The sequence below is a fragment of the Arvicola amphibius genome, chromosome 13, assembly GCF_903992535.2.
Source record: "Arvicola amphibius chromosome 13, mArvAmp1.2, whole genome shotgun sequence".
Classification (NCBI taxonomy): domain Eukaryota; kingdom Metazoa; phylum Chordata; class Mammalia; order Rodentia; family Cricetidae; genus Arvicola; species Arvicola amphibius.
This window is the reverse complement of record NC_052059.1, coordinates 850,751-874,511: the sequence shown is the minus strand read 5'-3', so window position 1 is coordinate 874,511 and position 23,761 is coordinate 850,751. Positions and strand designations below refer to the sequence as shown.

Below are 23,761 nucleotides of genomic sequence, written 5' to 3'. Positions count from 1 at the left end.
TTGAAGCTAACTCTTTAATTTTATATCATGCACTAATGTGTGTGTGTGTGTGTGCGCGCGTGCGTGCGCTCACCATGCACATATGTTGAAATAGTTCATTGTTCTCTCCAAGAAATTCCAACATTTGCTTTTGAAACCACAAAATATCTGAGCTTAAAGATAAAAATTGGAAACAAAGAGCAGACTTACTAGGTTAATCAACTATTTAAAAATACTATTCATTCCAATATTTATAGTGGTTTCACATTTTTATATGAAGTGACAGATATGTCATTATAAAAATATAGAAATAAAAGGGGAGAAGATACGCATCAATAAATGTAATATTCAGCAAAAGTGATGTTTTAAACCAATGGTAAAGAAGTTCCTTGTTAATGATGTATAGACATAAGAAAAGTATTATGAGAATTTGCTTTTTTATACTATGAGGACTTTAGACATGCATAAAACCAAACTTTAAAGATGTGAGAGCATTTGGTTACATTTGTTTCAATAATATGAGAATGTATGTATATCATGCAAAATTATATCTATAAAGTAAAGCAACAATCACCAGTATCAAAGGAAATACCTAGCAATATAATGGAAAAATCAAAAGGCTGAATTTTTAACTTTTAAAAGATCTCCTGAGTAAATTGGGAGCATGGGGAACTTGGGAGAGGGTTGAAGGGGAGGGGAGAGCTAGGGAGAGGGGCAGAGAAAAATACAGAGCTTAACAAAATCAATAAAAAAAGAACTAGTCAGAAACATGTCTAAGCTAAGGCTAAGCTTTCATAACTAAAAAAATCAAAACAATAATCTAATAGAAACAGGGAAAATATATAAGCAGAAAATTTTAAAAATGTAAAATAAAATTTATTTTCTTATTATACAAAATTATTTCTATGAAAAGATGTTGAGTCTTCTTTACAGTAGACACATGCCAGAGAGACAATCTAGTTTTGTATTCAATACTCAGAAGGACGCAGGTTTTTTGAAAATATTCTGCTTTGTATTGGCAAACATATTCTTATACATTGTTCAACTAAGTGTTTTTAATGCAACTCTGCCAAAAGATTTGTTTATAGCAATGGATATGTATTGCTACACATACTTTTAATCCTTAAATTTAATTAACTGACCACACAGATCCAGTCACACTTTCACAGTGATGCACTTGTAAAGAACACTTGCTAAGTCTGGTGGGGAGAGATCTGTAGTCTCAACCATGTAAAGAGGACGCTTGTTGGTTCCTGGCTGCTCAGCCCTGAAATAATCACACAGAAACTATATTATTTTAAACACTGCTTGGCCCATTAGCTCTAGCTTCTTATTGACTAACATTTATATCTTAATTTAACCCATCTACATTAATCTGTGTATTGCCATGTGGCTATTGTTAATGGGCTAAAGTTCTGGCATCTCTGGCTTCTCTCTGACTCCACCCTTCTTTCGTCCAGCATTCAGTTTCTCCTGCCTACCTAAGTTTTGCCCTATCAACAAGCCAAGGCAGTTTCTTTATTCACCAACGGTATTCACAGAATACAAAGGAAAATCCCACATTACATGTAGAGGCTGAGACAGGAAGATTGAGATTTCAAGATCTGCCTGAGCTACAGTTAGTTCAAGGTGAAATTGGCAACTTGCTAAAATTCTGTCTCAAAGGACAAAGGAAAAAGACTAGGGACTGTAGCTCAGCAGTAAAGTGCTAGCCTATCATGGAGGAGTCCTCACTTCAATACTCCGTGATGCAAGCAAAGAAGCAAATAGATAAAGTAATGACAACATTGTTTGTAGAACAATGTGCATAAATGAAGGACTGCTCACATATTGCAGCTTTGTCTTGTGGAACATTATCAATCTGTAAAAAAGAGTGGAGCAGTTCTTCATGGCCTAAGACATTGCTTTGAACCAATATTAGGATAAAATTCTCCATGGATCTCTTAGATTTCCTTATTGATTGGCAACACAGGCTCTGATTTTCTTGCCCCATGCTGTCTTATACATGTAGCAACCTTGGAATATTAAAGGTTTTCCTTTGAAACTAAGTTTGCATGTTACCCAACATAGAATTCTATTTTCTTCTATGTTAAGATTCAGAATACGTCCTGCCCACCGAGGAGGGCTTGGAAACCCCTGATCTTGGGTGTTCTGTAACACAGCCAAGTGCTGTGCAAGCATAGCCTGGCTCTTGCTGTGCTGCCTTAGGAGTTTTGATAATTGTCTCATAGAGATAGTGGAGTTACTATTCTTGCCATGTGTACATAGTACCTTTGACTTTGGCTACAACATCTCATACCCTCTGTGACTGTCGATCACCATGGATCAGGTGAATTTTGTTAGCTTAAAAGTAGGATAAAAATATAACTTCAGTCTTCCTTTACAGTTCTTGTCAAAAATCTTTTAAAAAATGTGTTTTAAGGGGAAAATGAACCATGGCTCAGAACGGTGTGCATGGTATGTTAGTAAAGTTATGAAAAATAGTATAAATGTGTATGTGGCAAGCTAAATATTGTTTTTCTTGAAACTGTGTATAGACAAGGAAAATAGGCTTTTAATTTAAAATAATTCTCTCATATACAGGAGCTTCCTATGCCTCGGTTGCTAGTGCATATCTTGGGAACAAACAAACAAATAGTACTTAAACTCTGGCTGTTAATGTCTAATGTGATACAATAGTGTACAATAGTAGAAAGACTATCCTTAGATTTAATAAACTCTGTCCCTATTGAATTTCATAGTCTGTTTACTGCTTTGATTGACTTCACCCTTTCTGAGATTCAGTGGGATATCTGGGTTTTCTGTACTGGCTCTGTAGGCATTACGGAGGAGGGTGAGGATACAGAGAAGGGCAGAAGTGAGTGGCAGAAAGAGGAGAGAGTGGTCAGGGTAAGAAGCAGTCTATAAGGTAAAGATTAAATGTCACTATATCAATGGAATTAAGTGATAAAAATTTTCGTAGTTGCCGGGCGGTGGTGGCGCAACCTCTAATCCAAGCACTCCGGAGGCAGAAGCAGGCAGATCTCTGTGAGTTGGAGGCCAGCCTGGACTACAAAAGAGCTTGTTACAGGGCAGGTTTTAAAGAGAAACCTGTCTTGAAAAACAAAACAAAAATAAAATCTTATTCATCATCTCAGAAAAGCATAAGTAGAAAGGTAATATTGAGTCTTGATTATAGTTAATAGGCAGGATTCGGTGTGAGAACTGCCTTTCTGAACAGAAAGATAGGACTGAATTGAGACTAAAAGCAAGGACCGTGTTTACAGAGAGGCCTTTGACCACACTGAAGAAAGAATAGGGGACTTTTACTTAGCTTCAGGTATAAAGATGAAGTGCTAATAAAAGCACCAATGCTGATGTGAGGGGAGGTTTGAATTGTGATTCTCTAAGAACAAGACAAAGAAATCTAGATCTTTGCAGGCATGGACTCTGGTCCTGAGGGGTGAGGAAGAAAATAAGAAGGAGAAAAGCAGTGAAGAACTCCACCCCTCACCCTTATCCATTTGCTGAATGACAAAGAGCTCAAGCATTTGCATAAGTACCTTCTAGACTACCTCCAACATTTTCCCCTCTGTTTAGTGCTCATTAATTTTGCACACTACTTTGAGAATCCAAGTTATTTGTAACTTGATATGTATTTGTGTTATTTCACGCATTATAAACTTGGTCCAGCTCTTTTCCAAAGGAAGTTTCAGTAGGCTGGTGCAAAGTAGAACTTAAAAATCCACCATCTAGAATAGATTAAAAAATGAGATTTGTTCAAATGTAAAATTAAGGGAAGTTATCCAACATGAACTCTATGTATTGTAAGTATGGGCTGTCAGAACAGTAAAGCACAGCTCAGGAGTCATGAGCAGGGTTGGGGGTATCTTGGATTGGACTGGGGAGGTTGAAATCTGATCATTTTGCCCCTTGTCCCTATTATTGGAGCCTCATCTCCACTTCTGATGCATACTTTCTTCAATATCCAAGAGCCATGGCTTTCAGCAATTTCTACAGCCCTGGCTACTATGGCAACCTATGCTTTTCTTTTCTGTCACCTGAATACACACATAACTACTCTCTCTACGTGATTTCTAGAACTCTACTTGTTGAGTGACCTGTATCCAAATTTTACTCTTCAAGAAAGTAGGAGGGAGTATCAGAACAGAGTCAGTGTTATATTCTAAAACACGTTGCCTGCTATGTGGCTTTATTTCTAATTTAATTTTTCTGTCTACTGATCTGGAAGTCTTATCTTTTCAAAAAGAAAATCAAAAGTGACACTTTATTTTTAATATATTTTATCTCATCCATGAGTTGCTTCTTAAATTCTGTGAAATATTTCATAAGTGATTAAAAAGTTTCAAGAATGAACGAGAACCCAGCTCAAATTAGTTTCCATGACAACAGCAGACATACATTTTCCTGGTGACTGATTTTGTACTGCAGAAACAGCTATGCCTTCAAGTCTTTTTACCAACATGGAAGGGGATGATTTTTCTTTTTCCTTTCAAATCAAGGCAGCCAAGTTGTTGATTGCTTTCATTAGCTGCCTACTTCATGCCGGCTTATAGTAGACATCACCTAGGGAGCCAGAGTTAGTAAAAAAAAAAAAAAGGCATTACAATTAGAGGATTAATAATACAGTTAATGCAAAATGCACAAATGTTTAATTGCTTTAACTGCAGAGGAAAAAAAAGGAATTGTCATCTGCTCTTTTGCAGCTGTGGATGGAGAAAATATCATTCTAAAGAGTTGACTGATCATCTTAAGGTCATGGTAGTATTTGACTTTCGCCTTACAGGGGCATAACTTAAGCGGCACTAAGAAAATTGTTTTGCAAGCCTAAATCATAGGCTAGTTTGTATGCTCTGCTTGTAGAAGGCAATATCCAATACTCCATTGCAAACAGGTGTGTTATAGAGTTGGTGGGGGTGACTTGGATTGGTTTTCAACAAAGATGATCTCATTTTGTAAAAAAAAGATCACCTGAACAAAAAAAAAAAAAAACAAAAACAAAGCAAAAGCAACAACAAAAACAAGGTTTGGGGACTGGAGAAACCTTAAGTAGAATAATAAGAAAGATATACCAGAGTCATCTGAACTTTTTCCTTTTTCTCGATGGTTGTCAAAGCAGTGGGTTTCCTTAATGGGTGGAAGAGTCTTTCTCATCATTTCTCCCTTCTGAGTGTAGACCCAAATGAACAAAGAAGAATATATTCTTTTATTTAGAAGTTTCTACCTTCTGTTGTGTGAATTTTCCTGGAAATGTTTGAACAAACATGTGTTCATCTCAAGTAGGACACAGATAATAGACAACAACAACAAACCATAATGAAGCAAATCAATGCCATTGTACCTGGTTCTAGCCCGGTGAACCAATTAGTTTGTTGGGTTATTTACAGGAGTATGGGTGACTCAAAGTCAGCTCCACTACTAGAAAGCCAGCTCTGCTGTTGATAATTCATGAAACCTGCACTCCTAGAGCTCCCTGTGCAATTTGCAGGGACCCTCATTGAAGGAAATTCCCTACTTCTGTGGGCAATTGATCACTGCTTGTATAATTTGTGGGTGGCCATGTGACACTTGTAAGCTTCCTGAGCTTCTTGAGTCTTTTAAATGGTGGATGCTTCTTGAGTTTTACAAACCTTCCTCCTCCATCTAGGTTGAAATATTTCAATCTGAATGAACATCTAATACAAAATCTTCTAATGTAATCTTTTTAAAATTAATTATTTTTTTAAAAAACAATCATTTCTCATTTTACATACAAATCCCAGTTGCCACTCTCACCCTTCCTCCTACTCCCTCGACCTTTCCTTCCACCTCTCCATCCCCTCCTCAGAGAGGGTGAGGCTTCCCCCATGGGGAGTCAACAAAGTCTAGCACATTGCTTTGAGGCAGGACCAAGGCTGAGCCTCAAAGGTATCCCTCCAGAGAATGGGTTCCAAAAAGCCAATACAAGCATCAGGGATAAGTTCTGGTCTCACTACCAATGGCCCCACAGAGTGACCCAGCCATACAACTGTCACTCACGTTCAGAGGGACTAGTTTGGTCCTATGCTGGCTCCTTTGGTGTCAGGCCAGAGTTGGTGGGCTTCCATTAGCTCAGATAAGCTGTTTCTGTGTGTATCCATATCATGGTCTTGACCTCTTTGGTCGTATTCTCAGTCCTCTCGCTCCTCCCACTTTTCCATTGGATGTTAGGAGCTCAGCCCAGTGCTCTGTTGTGGATTCCTCATCTGCTTTCAACAGTTGCTGGATGAAGGGTCTATGATGCCATTTAAGATAGTCATCAATCTGATTACAGGGCAAGACCAGTTTAGGAACCCTCTCCACTATTGCTTAGAGTCTTAGCTGGTATCATCCTTGTGGATTCCTGGGAATTCTCTAATGCCAGGTTTATTGCTAGTCCCATAATTGCTCCCTCAATCAAGACATCTCTTTCTTTGCTCTCTGTCTCTGTCATTCCCCCATCTCCACCATTTTGTTACCTCTAGTTCTCCTCCCCCTCCCCTTCTACATGCCCTTCTCTCCTCTCTCTACTCCCAATTTTCTCAGGATATCTTGTCTATTTCCCCTTCCCAGGAGGAATATATGTATGTTTCTCTTAGGGTTCTTCTTGTTATCTAGCTTCTCTGGAGTTGTGGACTATAGGCTCTTCATTCTTTGCTTTACAGCTAGTACCACATATGAGTGAGTACATACAATGCTTGTCTTTCTGGGTCTGGGTTACCTCACTACTTCCATCCATTTGCCAACAAATTTCAAGATGTCATTGTTTTTTTACTGTTGAGTAGTACTCCATTGTGTAAATGCACCACATTTTCTTTATCCATTCTTCGGCTGAGGGGCATCTAGGTTGTTTCCAGGTATTATGTGTCTTAAGGATGCCCCCTGGGTATGTTAGCAGAGTGTTCAGAGTTCATGATTCCCACAAAGCAGATAAACCCCTTCTGTTATTTCAAGACTCATCTCTTAAAACATAGGTTATAATTTAATGATGCCAATGGGTGGCAGTTACTTTTTGATGGCATAAATTCAGAAATGTATACGGTCACACGGTCATACCCTTTACCTCATTTCAGTGTGGCTGTAATGAAGTTCACACACTAGCTGATGCCTGGAAACTCCTTTGCCCCACAGCTCTTGAGACCAGAAATCTGCTATTAAGGAGGTGGCATGATTGGCATTTGTGAGAAGTAATGACATGATCCAGGCCCCTCTTCGAAGTGTCTGTAGTTTGTTGGCTCTTTGATTCTCCATGGCTTGTAGACATAGCTCTCTGACCATTGCATTGGGCTTCCCAGACATCTTTTCTGTGTGTATGGTTCTGTCTATATTGTCCTTGGTTATGAGGAAACCATCCCTATTAGGATAAGGATCTATCCTACCTGACTACATCTGCAATGATCCTGTTCCCCAAAACCATGGCATCTGAAGTCCTGGTGTTCAGAAATTCAGCATACAGATGAAACACACACACATAACCTGCAACACTCCTCATGGTACTGATAAAAATATTATTTGATTCAATTTGAAAAGTACACAGCCAATTTGGGATTGCCTCTGAAGTCAAAAACTTAAGTTAATGGAGACATAGAGTCTCACAGGACTTTATTGATGCCTCAGTATTCCTGTTACACTCTGAATCTGCTAGTTGCTTTTTGTACCATCAAATCTATGATTCTCATTTGTGTGGCAGTTAGCAGTCCCTGTGAATCCATATACTCATTCTAAACACACGTCCCCTTTAAGTATTAACCCTTTATTTAAAAAGAATTAGGATTTTGCTCTTGTATCTTTCTGGGTCTGCAGGGCACCAAGTAGCCTTCACAGCTACTTCACTTTCCACTTTCATTGCAACTCTTATAAGCTGGTACTGAGAAATTTTACAAATCTTCTCAAGGGTCATGCAGGTTGGATCTCCAGCATTCTCCTCCTGTGTCTATATACTATCACGATTGAGACAGGGGATAAGGCCTTTCTCTAGCTAACCCGACACTCCAACCTTTTCAGCAGAACTCTGATCCAGGCTCAGGATGAACAAGAAGTATAGAAAATATCAGAGGACAACCTCAGATACCTTCCTCATCTTCCATTTGGCTTATAAAAGGTCTTGTTTATCACTGTACATACCAAGTCAGCCAGCTGATGGGTTTCCAAAGATCCTCTTATCTCTTCTATCTTGCCCCGTGAATACTGAGATTACAGACACATGCTTCAGTGCCTTGCTTTATGTGAACTATCGGGACCTGAACTCAGGTTTTCATGTTTGTGTGACTTGCATTTTATCCACTGAGCCATCTCTCGATCATCCAGGGATTTTTTAGGTTACTTGACAAGATTATTCCTCACAAAATATATCTTACATATGTGTTTTCTGATAGTCTTAGGAGGTGAAGTTATAAGGAAAAGAGACCTGAAAACATTTGTTACCAGATACCTGGGCCTTCCTCTCTGAGTCCTATCTTGAATGAATGAAAAACAGGGCATACTTTCTTATTGCAAGGATTCTCAGTTATGAAAAGGGCCACATCTCGGCGTTTAGAAGGATTAAGCAGAGCCAGGGGATGATTCTAATACACTCAAAAGACACTTTCCCTGTGTGCTGTAATACATAAGGAACATATACATTATTTTTATTTTGTCAGACTCTTCCCCTTAATGAGGTGAGAGGAGTGGAAAGGTTCATTACATAACCCAGTGAAGTGCAGAGTTAGCTGTAACAGAATTTGTACCAACACTAGAGGTTTTCTGAATGCTTACTAAAGCAATGCTTGTGCATTTGTTTTATGAATTAATTTAATGTATCAATGTTTGCCTTTGTGAAACCTGAGTTCTGTCCAAATACTATTTTTATTATAATACATATTTTATCTTTCAAACTCATTACCAAATTCGCATTTTAAGCCCCAATTTTATCAGGATTAATTCAAATCTTTAAATATAAACCAATTCAAATATTTAATGTATGCTTTGATGACAAAATAGAATTTTAACTTTTTCATTATTGTTTGAGTGTCAAATATGAATTAACAATTATTTTATATTTTGATGTCAACCACTTCCTGATTTTTGTTTGCTTATGTTTTTTCTTGCTTTGAAAAATTTGCTTTTCTTTGCTATGAGGAAAAGAAAGTGATCATATCTATAGTGTCAGATTTTCCAAATAAACTGAACCTTAGAATTATTCAGATTGATCTCTTATTTTTGTAGATGAGCCTAACAAGATCTAGAAAAACTGTATGACGAGGCTCCTAAATTTCTACCTGTTTCAGTGTGGCCTAATTGTAATGAGTATGCTCTGAATAGTTTGCTTTTTTCAGAAAGAGTATATGTGATGACATTCTGGATATGGGAGTTCTAACAAGAAACAGGGAAAACAGACCCTGCGGTGTCCAGTCCCAGGCCACAGCTATTCCTTACACCACCTTTGCAGGGACAATGGTTCACTTCAGTCCACTCACTTCTGCTTTCTAAGCAGAGGGTGTCGACTGTGGTGGGAAGAAAGGCATTTTGAGCTCCGGAGCTGCATAAACATTGGCTCTTGGTGCCCTCACTTGTAAAACTGAGTAATGAAATCTATCGTATCCGCTCATTATGACAATTAACTGGAATAGCCTGAATAAAGTACCTGCCAGTGTCAGAAGTCAGTAATTATTGCTTCCATTTTCCTTTGCTATTCTAATTTCTCATCAAGATCATGCAGCTTATTAATATCATAGCAAGACTGAAACTAAGACCATTTAATTTTGAGGAAAAAGACTTTTTATATGGCGTTTTTCCATTGTTCACACCGAAATGTCCTCAGAAACAAAAAACAGAAATATCTAAAAGGTCATCTTTTGTTAGACTGAGAAGCTTACCATGGCTAGTGACCTTATGCTGAAAACAGCTAAGTTTCTATTTCAAATTATGAAAAAAATTGCTATATTAGAAAATGAACCTTTTACATTGTTAGATAATCCTTGAGGTTTTGGAAGAATGGAAGACCAGGGAGTTAACAGTGTCTAAAAAAGACTAGGAGAAATTGAGCATGTCCATTATTAAGTAAGCATGTTTGAATCTGCTGCAAAGTAGGGCACAATGTAGAGCTTGGGAATTTACATATTTGAACAAAAAGCTGTTGTTGTTTTATTTACTCTAATACTTTTGGGGGGGACTACCACCCAGCTTCTAATTAATCTCATACCTGCAGGCTTTTTCTTATTTATGCCTTAGCTTGATTTGTTTCCTGCCCGCTTTTTTTTAACTTAAATCATCCCAACTACATTTTGCCTCTGAGCTTTTTCCTTTTCTTCTGTATATCTTACTTTTACTCTAAGTCCCTGGCTGGCTGGGTGGTTGGGTGGCTGACCTCTGTAGTCCTCCTCTCCTGTTCTCTTGCTCCTCCTCCTCTGTTTCCCCTGTTTATACTGTCTGCCTGCCAGTTCCACCTATCCTTGTCCCTGCCTTGCTATTGGCCATTCAGCTCCTTATTAAACCATCAGGTGTTTTAGACAGGGAATGAATCACAGCATCACAGAGTTAAACAAATGCAGCATAAACAAAAGTAACACATTTTTACATCATTAAATAAAAGTTCCACAGCATAAACAAAAGTAATATACCTTAAAATAATATTTCCCAACAAAAAGCATATGGGTTTCATTAGGAAGGGCCAACTAAGCATTCATATTAAAACATCTACTTCAAGGTTGCTGTGAGGCTGTAGCAATGAACTCATTTATTCAGCACCTACGGAGGATCTGATTTTATAGCTAATCTTACAATAAGATTATTGTCAGTAGAAATCATAGAAAGCATTCTATAAATTTAAGTAAACATAGTCTGGTTGTGACACCCCCAAGAAAGAGAGCAATTTTAGTTTTTAAATAATGCCAGTTAAACAACTTACATATGAACAAATACTTTCAAATTAAACATTATATATCCATTGTGTGATTTTAAAATTTAAAACAAGCAGACATTACCGATGATGGTTAAGAATGACTGAATTACTGAAGTGACTCATGTTAGCCTTGTTCATATTTATAACCTCTATCTAAACATGGACTACACAGTCTTGTTAGAGCTGGGAAAGCAAGCCCCAATTACTATGTTCTTTTGATGAGCTTACCCCCGAAGCAAATTATGATTTTAGTTTCCATCTGGGATGCAGAGAGCTAGAAAGTCTAGTTTTTATAACCTGGCACTAGAAAAAAGTAGTCAAACTGCTGGTTCCTATGTTTTCAAACTAATCTGGAATCACAGGAGAAGCAACGAGGCCTAATTATGAACAGATGAGCAGCTGGAGGGAGACGAGGTGTGAGCCCTAACTTTCGTGGGGGGAACACCCAGGCTCTCATGGGGCAGCATGTGTACGGAAGAATATAGGAAGGCCTGGAATTTGACATTGCAACAGTGTGTGCGTGTGTGTGTGTGTGTGTGTCCCACACTATCCTCACACTTTCTTCCTATCAAATCCCACTGAGTGCTTACTAAAGAGAATGGAAATTGCTTTTCAAAGTGACTCATGAACTCGACACCTTAGGAAGACCAGCAAACTTCTATGCTTATGAGAACTTTTATATGAATGGTCCTGATTTCCCTATAGTACAAGAGCTTTTCTCTCTGTTTGGTGAAAAGCAAATCAATGCTGTTTTCTAGGGCGCCTATGACACCTGGGGGAAAGTATGGAAAAGAAGAACACACACCTGAAAGGAAACTCTATCGTACTCAGTTTGCTCAGAGTAAAGACAGAAGATCTTGGAATGACAGGGGATTGTAGATACGTTAAATGCAGAAGAACAAAGATGATAATCTTTGGAGACTTCTTGTCAGAAATCATGTGGGCAAGAGGAAAATGGAGAGACACTTTTAACACTCTCAAAGGAATGAAAAGCAACAGTGACTGCATCTAGCAAAAAATGTGTTTTCTTAAATCAAAATGATGGACTTTACATTTAAGGATATTTATCACAGCAGCTTTACTCTAAGGAAATATAAACCTCATCAGGCAAAGGGCTATGACACTGGAAATTACCTCATCTACCAAAAAGATGAAGACGGCTAGAAATGAAATGAATTACCATGAAACAGCACTAACATTTACCTGGTTTTACTTGACCTAAATTGAGAACAGCTGTATAATGCAAAACAAAATAACAACATATTATTTTCTTACCTTTAATGTGAGGCATGTCTATGCAAAAGCAAAATAGCACAGAGAATGAGAAGGAAAGATTAAGTAATTGACCTCTTATGTTCCTAACACCACATACAAAGTATTTGAAAGTAAACTCTAGTTAATTAAAGAATAATAGTGTACATCCACTGTAAACTACTATGCAGTATTAGTTAGTAGAGGAAAACTTAGAATCATAAATAATGCTCCACTAACAAAAGAGAAGGGAATTAAAAGTGGAAATATGAAAACAGATGATAAATATGAACCCAAAGTATAAAAATACTCTGAACTCTGATCAGAGAATGCTAATTAAAAGATGAAGGCTGTCAGTTAAGACATAAGTTCCAACCACATGACATATATAAGAAATGAGTAAAAATGTAAGATATGGCTAGGTCAAAAGTAAACGAATAAAAAGAATGTATTTCATTTAAATATTTATGTAGTAGTTAAAGAAAGAACAGCCTTGCTGATTTGTGGACTCTGAGGCAGGGTTTAACATTCAGGTAAGGATACTATATAACAAAGCAGTTATGATTCTGTAGCAAGGCGAGAAAGCCAAATTTTGTGCACTTACAGTAGAGCCCAAAAGACATCAAGAATAAAATGGCACAACTGAAATGAAAATTGAGAATCAATAATCACAGTTGGAGATGTGAACACTCTCTGCTCAGCAATCAACAGAGCAAACAGATAGAAGATTGATTAAAAAGCCTAAATGAAACCCTCACCAGCTTGACCTGGTTTACATCATTACGTCATGGAATGACATGCATAAGAGAAGTTAAACAAGATGGGAACTCGGAGCCATACAACAAACCTCTAGAAATTTAAAGTAGACTCTGTAGTATTACACCATACTGAAATGAATAAAAACCAAAGAAACATTTCTGATAAATTCCTTTAAAAGTCTATAGCATATATAGTGCATTTTTATGTAACCCCTAGGTCAAAAAGTAATCATTTTGGGGTGTTAAAATGTTAACCTAAATGAAAATAAAAATACCATGTAGCAAATTTTGTGACATACAGGAAGATTACTTAGAAAAATTTGCAGCATCAAATTTTATAATGGAACGGAAGAAATGCTTAAAATTAGTTATCACACTACTTTAAAGCACAAAGAAAGGATGACCTAATTAAATTTAGGGTGGAAAGCTAATGAGATGATAAAAGTTCATGGAGAAATTAATGAAATTAAAGAGGAAGTATCAAAAGATAATTCTTTAAAAATATCAAAACGCATGATCTTTACATAACAAATAAGCCCAGGAAAACACTAAATGATGGCACCACTTCAGTGGTTAGTAGCTACTACTACTACTGTTAAAAGCATGATCTGCTTTATTATAAACATAAATTCAACAGTTTAAATGAAATGGGCTGATTTGCTAAAAGGTACAACCTACAAAATCATAAAAAAATGAAAAAGATTCTCTTATTGTCCCATTACAGAAGAAAGATAATAAATAATTATTAAACATGTGATAAAAAGATAGTTGCAAGGTGGTGCGGGTGCCGGCCTCTAGTCCCAGTACACGGGAGGCAGAGGCAGGTAGATCTCTCTGAGTTCAAGACCAGCCTGGTCTACAGAGCTAGTTCCAGGACAGCCAGAGCAACACAGAGAAACCCTGTCTTGAAAATTCATTGACAGCACCATCACCACCAAAAGACAGCCTAAACCAGAAAAGTTATCAAAACTTGTGGATAATATAATGCTGATTATATACAACCTCTATTCCCCAAATGGAAAATCAGAACACACATCTCAAATCATTTTGTCAAGCTTTCCTGTAAACTAAATTTAGATAGCACTCTTAACAAGAGACCTTCATAACAATGTAATCTAAGAATACAGACACAGTTGGAGGCACATGCCTTTAACCCCAGCATATTTAATCAGGAGGTAGAAGCAGGTTGATCTCTCTGAGCTCAAGACCAGCCTGGTCTACAAAGCAAGTTCCAGGACAGCCAGAGCTCTTACACAGAGAAACCCTGCCTCAAAAAATCAAATTAAGTAAGCAAATTGTAGGAGGAGGCTGCTTGTTTGTTTCTGGATACTTGGTCCTGAAATAATGCCACAGAAACTGTATAATTTAAATGACTGCTTGGCCCAGTAGCTCTAGCTTCTTATTGGTTAACTCTTACATCTTAATTTAACCCATTTCTATTAATCTGTGTATTGCCACGTGGCTGTGGGTTTCTGGCTAAAGTTCCATCTTGCTCCAGCAGGGCTACATGGCTTCTCTCTGACCCTGCCTTCTTTCTCCCAGCATTCAATTTAGTTTCCCCTGCCTAGCTCAGTTCTACCCTATCAGGCCAAGCGAGCTTTCTTTATTCATAAATGATAATCACAGCATACAGAGGGGAATCCCACATCAGTAAGTATGTAAATAAGTAAGCAAATAAATAGACATATAAATCGTTAATGAATATTACCAGATACACATAAGCTATAAGAGAATATGTCAAAATATGATTGCTGAGACCAAAATGGAATATGTCTCAAAACATGGGCTGGTACAACATTCAAAACTCTAAAGCATTTTATTATATTTAATACCTGGATAATAGTAAGATATTTCAAGTCCATAAATTCTGAGAAATCCCAGTAAAATCTCTGAAAGCTTTATTTTTGCATGTATAAGAAGTATACACTCCCCGTTATCAGTTTTCCCGGGAAGATATTATCCCATCTCCATCCATCTGTGTCATCTCCAATATCTTGGGGTCTCCAAGGTAATCCAGGTTTCATGCAATGGCTTCTCTAGGTCGCAATTCAGGGGCACACATGACACATGGCTGATCTTAGCAGCTTTATTTAGTGAGAGAAGGAGATTATATTACCTCTTTCTTCTATCCCTAAAGCCAGAACCATGTGACTGATTCTGCCAAGTTCTGCTGCTTATTGGGGGCTGGGACATATGTCCCGCTCATTTAATTACATATTCACCAGCTTTCTGTTCTTTATTGTTCCTTACTGCCCAAGATTGGTTATCCTAGGGCTTGTAGACCAGGCTGGCCTCAAACTCAGAGATCTAGCAGTCTCTGCCTTCCAAATCCTGGGACTAAAGGTACGTACCACAACACCAGGCTCTCAGTTTTTCTTTAATTCCTTACCTGGGTGAGATCTTGCCTCGTAGTTCCACTTCTTTATTTCATTTCTTAATTTTGTGTCATTGAGCATAGGACTTAGCTTCATTCCTCTTCCTGTTGCTCCTTTTCTCTGCAAATTGTACATTTTGTATTTTTCCTTTCTCAGCTTGTTCCTTTTCATTATAAATCCCCTTAGAGTTGACACTGATAACCGCATAACAGAGTCTACACTATGTTGTTTTGAGATTTTTCTCTGCCAACAGAATTTATCCCAAACTCTCCATTTAAACTTAGGCAGTCTCTTTGGAAAAGGGCAAAAACAGCCACATTCTTCATTGAAATATCACAAGAATAATCTCTAGGCAACATGCTAAAATTTTTCTCCTCGGAAATATCTTGAGCCAGCCCCCCACAATTCAAATAACTCTTAATACCACGGTCTTTCATGCTCCTGCTGGTATTTCTCAATAAGCAGAGCTTAAAGTATCCCACTGTTTTTCTAACCCAAACTTCCAAAGCCTAAATTCCTCCAGTATGGTCAGGCCTATCACAATAATACCCTAGTCCCTGGTACCAACTTCTGTTAGGGTTTATATTGCTGTGGAAAGACACCATGATCATGGCAACTGTTATAAGAAAAACATTTAATTGAAATGACAGCTTACAGTCTGACAGGTTCAGTCCATCATCATCATGGCAGGGAGCATGGTGGTGTGAAGATAGACATGGTTCTGGAGTAGCTGAGAGTCCTACATCTAACAGGCAATAGGAAGTTAACTGATAGTTATAGTGAGGGAAGCTTGAACAAAAGAGAACTCAAAGTCTACCCCCACAGTGACATACTTCTTCCAATAAGGCCACAACTTCTAACATTACCACTTCATTTGGTGGCCATTTTCTTTCAAACCACCACACAGGATACAGCTTGAGGATATGTGAAAAATTCACACCCCCACAGTGACACACTTTTTTCAACAAGGTCATACCTACTCCAACAACCCTCCCCTCTAAATAGTACCACTCCGCATGAGCTTATGGGAATCAATTACATTCAAACTACCCACCAGAAGTCCAGGGAGAGGGCAGTTTCACATTGTTCTAAAATCCATCAGGAAGTGGTAATCTAGTGGCAGTGACTTGACGATTTTTCACATAACCCTTTCTATATCACTGTAGGAGCAAAGCGTTACCTCAGCCACAGGACTAGGTCTCAGAATTCTTCCTTGGGATTGAAGTTCTGATTTCATATTTTACTGTGACTGGCTTCACCATGACTGAGGCTGCAAAGAATGAAAGCAATCTTGTACATGTTGTCCCCACTGAATTGGCTGGGTCTTGTTTTGTTTTTCTCTGACATTTTTTGTTTTGTGTGTTTGTTTTCCCTTGACTCCTTAGAACTTACTTGAAGGTCAATGGGCTTGTTCTCAAGTCTGCTGGATTATTCATTTAAATACTGAATTTCAGAGTTATGGGAATTGAAGTTTTAGAAAAGAAAAACCCAAACTGGTCATTCCATAGAGTCAGGCTTGCAGATTATTTTTCTGGCTAGAACTTGATGTGGCCATGGACTATCTAAAACCTCCTTTAGACCCCAGAAATGTGAACCTGGTTCTGGGTCACATGAATTAGGGGTCATACTATGACTCACAGAAGTATATTATGATGGGGATGAATGACATGTCTGGGAGACAAAAGAATGTTGGAGGTGCATCTCTGTACTTTGTGGGTTGAACAAAGGCATGAAGTCCTAATATTTGCTTTTTACAAATGTGACAAGAGATCATGATAGAATAGAACTTAGGTTTCCCAGGGCCACTTTGAGTAATAAACTCCTTAGATCTTTGTTTTCACTGATGATCTTGGGGTCATTATGGCATGGAGTATTTATTCCTATCCTGTATGTGTCCTTTATTTTTCTCTATCTTTTAATATCATTTTTAAAAAAAATTCTGTAATCTTTGACTCACAAAACTATAAAATGTTTACTATCTCCAGACACACACACACACACACACACACACGTCTTCAAATTAAAATGTAAGGTATTCCATGAATATAAAAGAATCATGAAGTAGTCATTTTATTCTTTAATCAGCCAATCACAAATGCCATAGTTATTTAGCTTCTAAGCAAATTCTACATCTTTTGCTGTTGATATGAACTACCTTTTTATTGTGATTAACCATCAGACGTGGCTCAAATGGAACTGGGAGAAGTGGCGATGCATGCAGTTCACCTAAAATATTAGTATCATTAAAGAATCAATACAATGCTAAGATTATTTATCAACAGAAAGGAACTTGTCTACTTCCACTATGGAGAGAGAGCCCTGCACCTCTCCTGGGCAGCACAGCAGAGTTGACCCTGTTGATGGGGCTGCAAATGTGCTGGCTGCGGTTGCACGAATGACTCCCACACCCACCTTGTTTCTTGCTTCTTGTCACCTGCTGCAGGTGGGAAAGCTGGTCCCAGGGTTAAGATAGCAGGAAAGCTGTTCCTTCTCCTTAACTGCTGCAGCACCCAGGAGAGCAGATCCTGCATCTTGCCTGGGCAGCACAGTAGAGATGACCCTGTTGGCAGGGGTGGTGGTGGTGGAGGTGATGGTGAACTGGTCCCAATACTATCAACATAAGAGAGCTGGTCTTGCCCTCATCTGCCCGTGTAATGGCATGGGTGAAGGAAAGATTCTCTACCCCATCCCCGCACCATATGTGGCAGGAGGGAGAGCTGGCCTCAGGGATATGAGGGCGGGAGAGCTGGTCCTGTCTCTCACCAGTTGAGCACTCAGGAGAGTGGGCACTGCATCTGCATCTTTCCTGGGTAACACAGTAGAACTGGCCTTAGTGCTGTGGGTGCAGGTAAGCCACCTGAGGGAGTGAGAGAAGGAACTGGTCCTACCTGTTGCTGCAGGCTGCATTAGGTGAGCTATCTGGGTCAATGCTGGAGAGCTTGCACTGTGGTGGGATGAGGGAAAATTAGTGGGCTGACCAACCCAGCTACCAGCCAGGCTAAGAACCAGGCTGTGAGTTGGCCCAACTCAACATCCATTCCATCTATGACCTGATAGAGCATGTGAAGGATACGGTCCTGCAGATCCAAAGCCACAGAATCGCTAGGCCACAAGGCAATGGTAGGATAACCAAGAGGAGTTCCAGTGAGAGTCCAGTACAAATAGCAGAAGCAACACCACTCTTAAGAGTTCTTGTTATGATAGACCCTTCCTTGGTTAAAAAGAGTCTGAGTCTCACTAACTGTTGTTGATCTCTCAGGCCATGGTACTTGTGACTGCGGCAAATGCAAGTGTGATGTGGGCTGGTCTGGGGACGCTTGCCAGTACCCAACCAAGTGTAACCTGACAAGAAAAATCAGCAACCAGATGTGCAGGAACTCTCAAGATGTCATCTGCTCCAACGCAGGTAAGAGCTACATCCCTGTACAGTTCTTCATTAAAATAATCAAACTTTGGACCAAGGCCTGGTCCTGCCTCAAAGTCATGTGCCACACTTTGTTGACTCCCCATGGGAAGCCTTACCCTCTTTGAGCAGTGGATGGGGTGGGGAAGGTCGGAGGATTGGGAGGAGGGAAGGGAGAGGGAACTGAGATTGGTATGTAAAATGAGAAAATATTGTTTAAAAAATAAATGAAGAGATTGCAAAAAAAAAATAATCAAAATTTGGATTTCAATGGAATTTTATAGACATGTAGAAATGATGAACATCTGAATGAGACCACTCTTGTGTATGCATTTTAAAATGTAATTTAGATAAATTGTTAAGGAAAAGAATGTCATCTTGTTGAGACTTGCTGGCTTGATAGTCTCCCGCTGTTTCTGATGCATCCTTTAAGCAAGGTGTCCACCAGAAATGAAGCTGTGTGATGTTTTGTATAAGTAGAGACCAGTGATGCTGGGTGCTGAACTAAAGCGTTGATCAAGACTTACATGACTGACTCACTTACTTTATATTAGATATCAAAAGTGCTTTGAGTTTATACCGTAGCAGCAATGGAGCTGGAATTTTCAATTTGACAGAAGTTTCAGATACTGGGTATGACCAGCCTTGAAGATACAGTGATAGCAAAGTATTTTGTTTGTTTGTTTGGTTTGTTTTGTTTTTTTTTGGTTTGGGTGTTTTTTTATTTGTTTTTTTTTTGTTTTTTTTTTCCAAAATATTTGTGTATTTCATAGGAGTTATTTAGAAATACTGCTTAAGAGTTACAAAAAATTGTTAAAATAATTATCAAAACCACACAAAACAGAACAGTTGCAGTTTACAGTGAAGTGGTAGTTAATACTCTAATTGTAATTAAGTTGCCTCAGTGTGCACACGTGGACCTCAAAGTCCCTCTTTCTCCACTGCGTTAAACCTGAGCATTCAATGAATGTACTAAAACTTCTGTGCTCACATGCTGCCCTCGAGGTTCAGTTTCAGTTGTTTTGATATGTAATGTGAACTTTTTTTTTGAGAGTGAGAGATTTATTTTCAGTGACTATGAGTGCACGAAGCATCTTCTTTGCTTAGAGAGTTGCTTGGTGTCAGCTTGTTTGGTATCCTATTCTTGTGGCCTTTGCTTGTTTCTACACCAGCAATAGAGGGAGAAATTCAAACTGGTAAGAAAGTACTGCAGGTCAGAAAGCTTTTTCACCAACCCCACAGCATGAAAATGTGCGTAACAGGTTATGAAGAACAGCTGCTTGGCTATTGTTATTAGTTTACTCAGTGTGTGTTTTGAGGCCATATGGGTGGTCAAATCCAGAGGTACAAGATTTGTTCCACGTGATAAAGGCAAGCCTTTGAGTATTTGCACAAATATCCCACCCCCGAAGCTTACATTATTGGTGGATCTCTTTTGTAATCAGAGCTTGGACTTTTCCACAGTCTGCTGTGACAAATTGCTTACTGTAGATTAAGCTCAGTCAGGGTGTTTTGCTAATGGAATCAGGACTGTATACAGAACAAGGGGTGTTAGGATGTATTAGGCCAGAATGAGCAGGCTGAGCAGTTAGATCAGACTGTGTTCAAGACAGTTTCTTCAGATCTCTGCTTACTGTAGTCTTTTCTTTGCTTTCAGTATAATTTCTTTAACTCATAATCTGCCAACACACACACACACACACACGTATATGCATAAACACACACACATAAAGACACATAAATAAATGTTACTTAATCTGAAGATGTTTTAGGGAATATGACTTGGCGTATCAATATTACATGAAAGAGAAAGTATGCAGAATTGTCCTTTTTTCCTCTTGAGACAAAGTCTGGAACTTGCTACACAGACCAGGTTGGTTTCAGCTTCCCTAGGATCAGCCTGCCTTTGCTTTGCAAGAGCTGGTATTAAGGGTGTGCAATAATGTTCCTGGCACAGAATAGTCTTGATAGATGATAAAGCATATTTGATAAAAGTAGAAAGTATATTTTAAGATATTTGTAGCCTCTTTTGTAAGATTGATAAATACTTTCATGCAAATTGCCAGCTCTAGTGCCACGTGGTCAATGACTCAATGATATCCTTCATAGCAACAACTATTTCTCACTAGATCTAATCTAGGGACAGGGTTATGGTGTAATCTTTTCTGTTTTCCCTTACCCTCACTATTTCCATAGATTTCGGCTGCATAGTACTGACAATTTTATAAAAGTACAAACAAAAATACCTATACTACATCCCTCTTTTTATTATTTTTCTTTTAGGGTGTATGTGTTAATGATGTTGCTGTTTTAAATTTTTTAAGGCAAGGTCGTATTGTGTAACCCAGGCTGGGTTAGTTCTTGCTATAGTCCTGATTAGACTAAAACTTAGTATAGCCTTCCTGCCACTGTCTCTGCTGCTGGAATCACAGGTGTGTGCCACTCTGCCCACTGCCTTAGCATGGTAACTGCTCTGAAAAGACACTGTTACCATGGCAACTTTAACGGGAGACCACCAAGTCCAGTTGGAATGGGGCTGATGGAACAGGCGACCAAACCAGACTCTCTGAATGTGGCTGACAGTGGAGGAGGACTGAGAAACCAAGGACAATTGCGATGGGCTTGGACTCTTCAGCATGGACGGGCTCACTGTGAGCCTTGTCAGCTTGGTTGCTCACCTTCCTGGACTTAGGGGGAGTTGGGAGGACCTTGGACTTAACATAGTGATGGGAACCCTGATGGCTCTTTGACCTGGAGAGGGAGAGAGTGGGGGTATGGGTGGAAGTGAGGGGAGGGAAGGGGGAGGAGGAGGGGAGGAGATGGAAATCTTTAATTAAAAAATGAGAAAAAAAGAAAACATTTAATTGTGGTGACTTGTCCATTATCATCATGGCAGGGAGTATGGCAGTATGCAGGCAGACATGGCACTGGCTATATATTGATCAGAGGGTAACAGGAAATGTACTGTCTCACTGGGCATAGCTTGAACATGTGAGAGATTTCTACCTCACCTCCATAGTGACACACTTCCTCCAACAAGACCACACCCACTCCAACAACACCATATCTCATAATAGTGCCACTCCTTTCGGGAGCCATTTTGTATCTAATCATCATACCAACTGTCCAATTATTTATATTCTTTAATGAAATGTTGCTAAGTTTGGCCTCTGTGATGCTTTCTCACAACATCAATATATTTACTTATTTGCCTAATTTTATACTACCTACATCTAAAATTGTTTTTAAAGAAGTGTTCATAGATACAACTATACTAAATAAATGTACAGGAACAAAAATGGACTTGGTTCCAATTCAACCCCATCCACCCTCACCCCAGCCTAACTATGCCTAAGGTTAGGGGTCTAGTCAAAACTACATTCATAAATTACTTGACTTCCTTTTAAACTCTTTATAGGGTGCCCTTGTCGCCCATTTGAAACACAAATGAGCTTATTCATTTGTTTGCTTTTACTTTTAGGGCTTTTTTGTTAGCCTTTCTTCCCTTTAATATTAATAATAGATTATGGTATAGAGTATAAGGAGGAGTCCAAAGTCAACACAGTGCAGAAGGCATATTCAGGGATTCATCACAGTCTTTAGTAAAAGAGAAATGCTATCATCTGGGAAGTATTAACATTGTAAGGAGCTAGCTTTGCTGTTTTGGGCTTTCTCCTCCCTCCCCCTGTGCCATCCACTCTCTCTCAGTATTTTGTTAACGTTGTATTTTGTGGGGCAGGGTATGCACAGTGCCTATGCAGATATATAGAGCTCAAAGCAATATGATGGATATCTTATTGCCTTAACAGGGTCTTTCATTGACTGGGAAGGTTACCAATTAACTTGTCTGTCCAGCAAGCTACCAGGACCACCTTTCTCTGTCTTCTAGTGCTGAGGTAGCAGACACACAAAGCTTTTGTCTGTTTATTTTATTTTATTGTTTTGCATAGATGCTAGGGTTTGAACTCAGGCCCTCATGCTTGTTGAGAAAACACTGTGCTCCCTGAGCTCCAGTACCAGTGTTTTTCCTTTATCCTTCACATACAAGGCAGCAAGATCACTACGCTATTTAGCAGTCTGCATTTGTCACTCAACTCGTCATGAGAGTTGTGTGTCTGAGAGTCTTTCTATTCTTTTCTCAACAGCTTAGTACTCATTTTTTTTCTACGCAATGCCATTTAATCAATTTGACTCCTATACTTCGGCATTTAGAACTTCTATTATTTGGAAATTATAAATAATAATTAGTGGCATTATTTGGCCTATCTGTATTTTCTTTCTTTGGGAGATCTTATTATCAGATTAAATATCAGGAGTGAGATTTCTAGGCCAAAAGGAAAAGTTACGTTCAAATTTACATGTAATTCTTTCCCTCACATTTTGTCTCGATGTCTAAGTCTTTTGTTTTGCTTTGCCAATCTTGTTCTTAACTGCTTCTCCTTTAATAATAATTCCCACCATAATTCAATAATAATTCATTATCAGCCATTCCAGATTTATTGCTTCCCTGTGCTGGCTAGTTTTGACATGCTGGAATGGAGGGAACTTCAACTGAGAAAATGATCTGGCTGTAAGACGAAGCAATGCAATCCCTGGGATGGTGGTACTTGGTACTTTCTTTTTGGTACTTGATTCTTTACAAAGCTAGGTGAGCAAATCATGAGAGATAAGCCAGTGAACAGCAGTCCTATATACCTCTGCACCACCTCCTGAGTCCAGTTTCCTATGCTGACCTCCTTTGATGAGGAACTGTAATGTGTAAGTCGCATAAACCATTTCCTCTCAAACTTTTGGTCATTGTGTTTTATCACAGTGATAGAAACTCTAACTAAGACATCTCCATTAGTAGTTTTGCCTTTTATTATAATTTGGTTCTCTGGAAGAAAATTGGATATAAAAGAGGGAGAGAGGGTAACCATTGTGGGGCATAAATTGAAAGGCACATTTAGAAGGAACTGAGAACAAAACCTTCAGAAGCTTCCTCTATACCAATATGCAAAGCAAGGTAAAGCCTCAGTACCTTAGAACAGAATGAAGATTGGTGTTCAAATCTAGTCACCATAGAGAGAACCAGATTTGTTAGGCAGCAGAAAAAACTAGAGCTAAAATAACCAAGTAC

General features: G+C 38.7%; 1 protein-coding gene across 1 annotated transcript in view; it reads left to right on the top strand.

Annotated features, from left to right (window-relative positions):
• The window catches only part of Itgbl1 (integrin subunit beta like 1), a 186,291-nt gene that overhangs the window by 66,593 nt on the left and 95,937 nt on the right, over positions 1-23,761 (top strand). Inside the window, exon 3 of the mRNA XM_038310288.1 lies at positions 18,499-18,645. Within this exon, the coding sequence (XP_038166216.1) occupies positions 18,499-18,645 (147 nt within the window). The remainder of the gene's footprint in view (positions 1-18,498; positions 18,646-23,761) is intronic.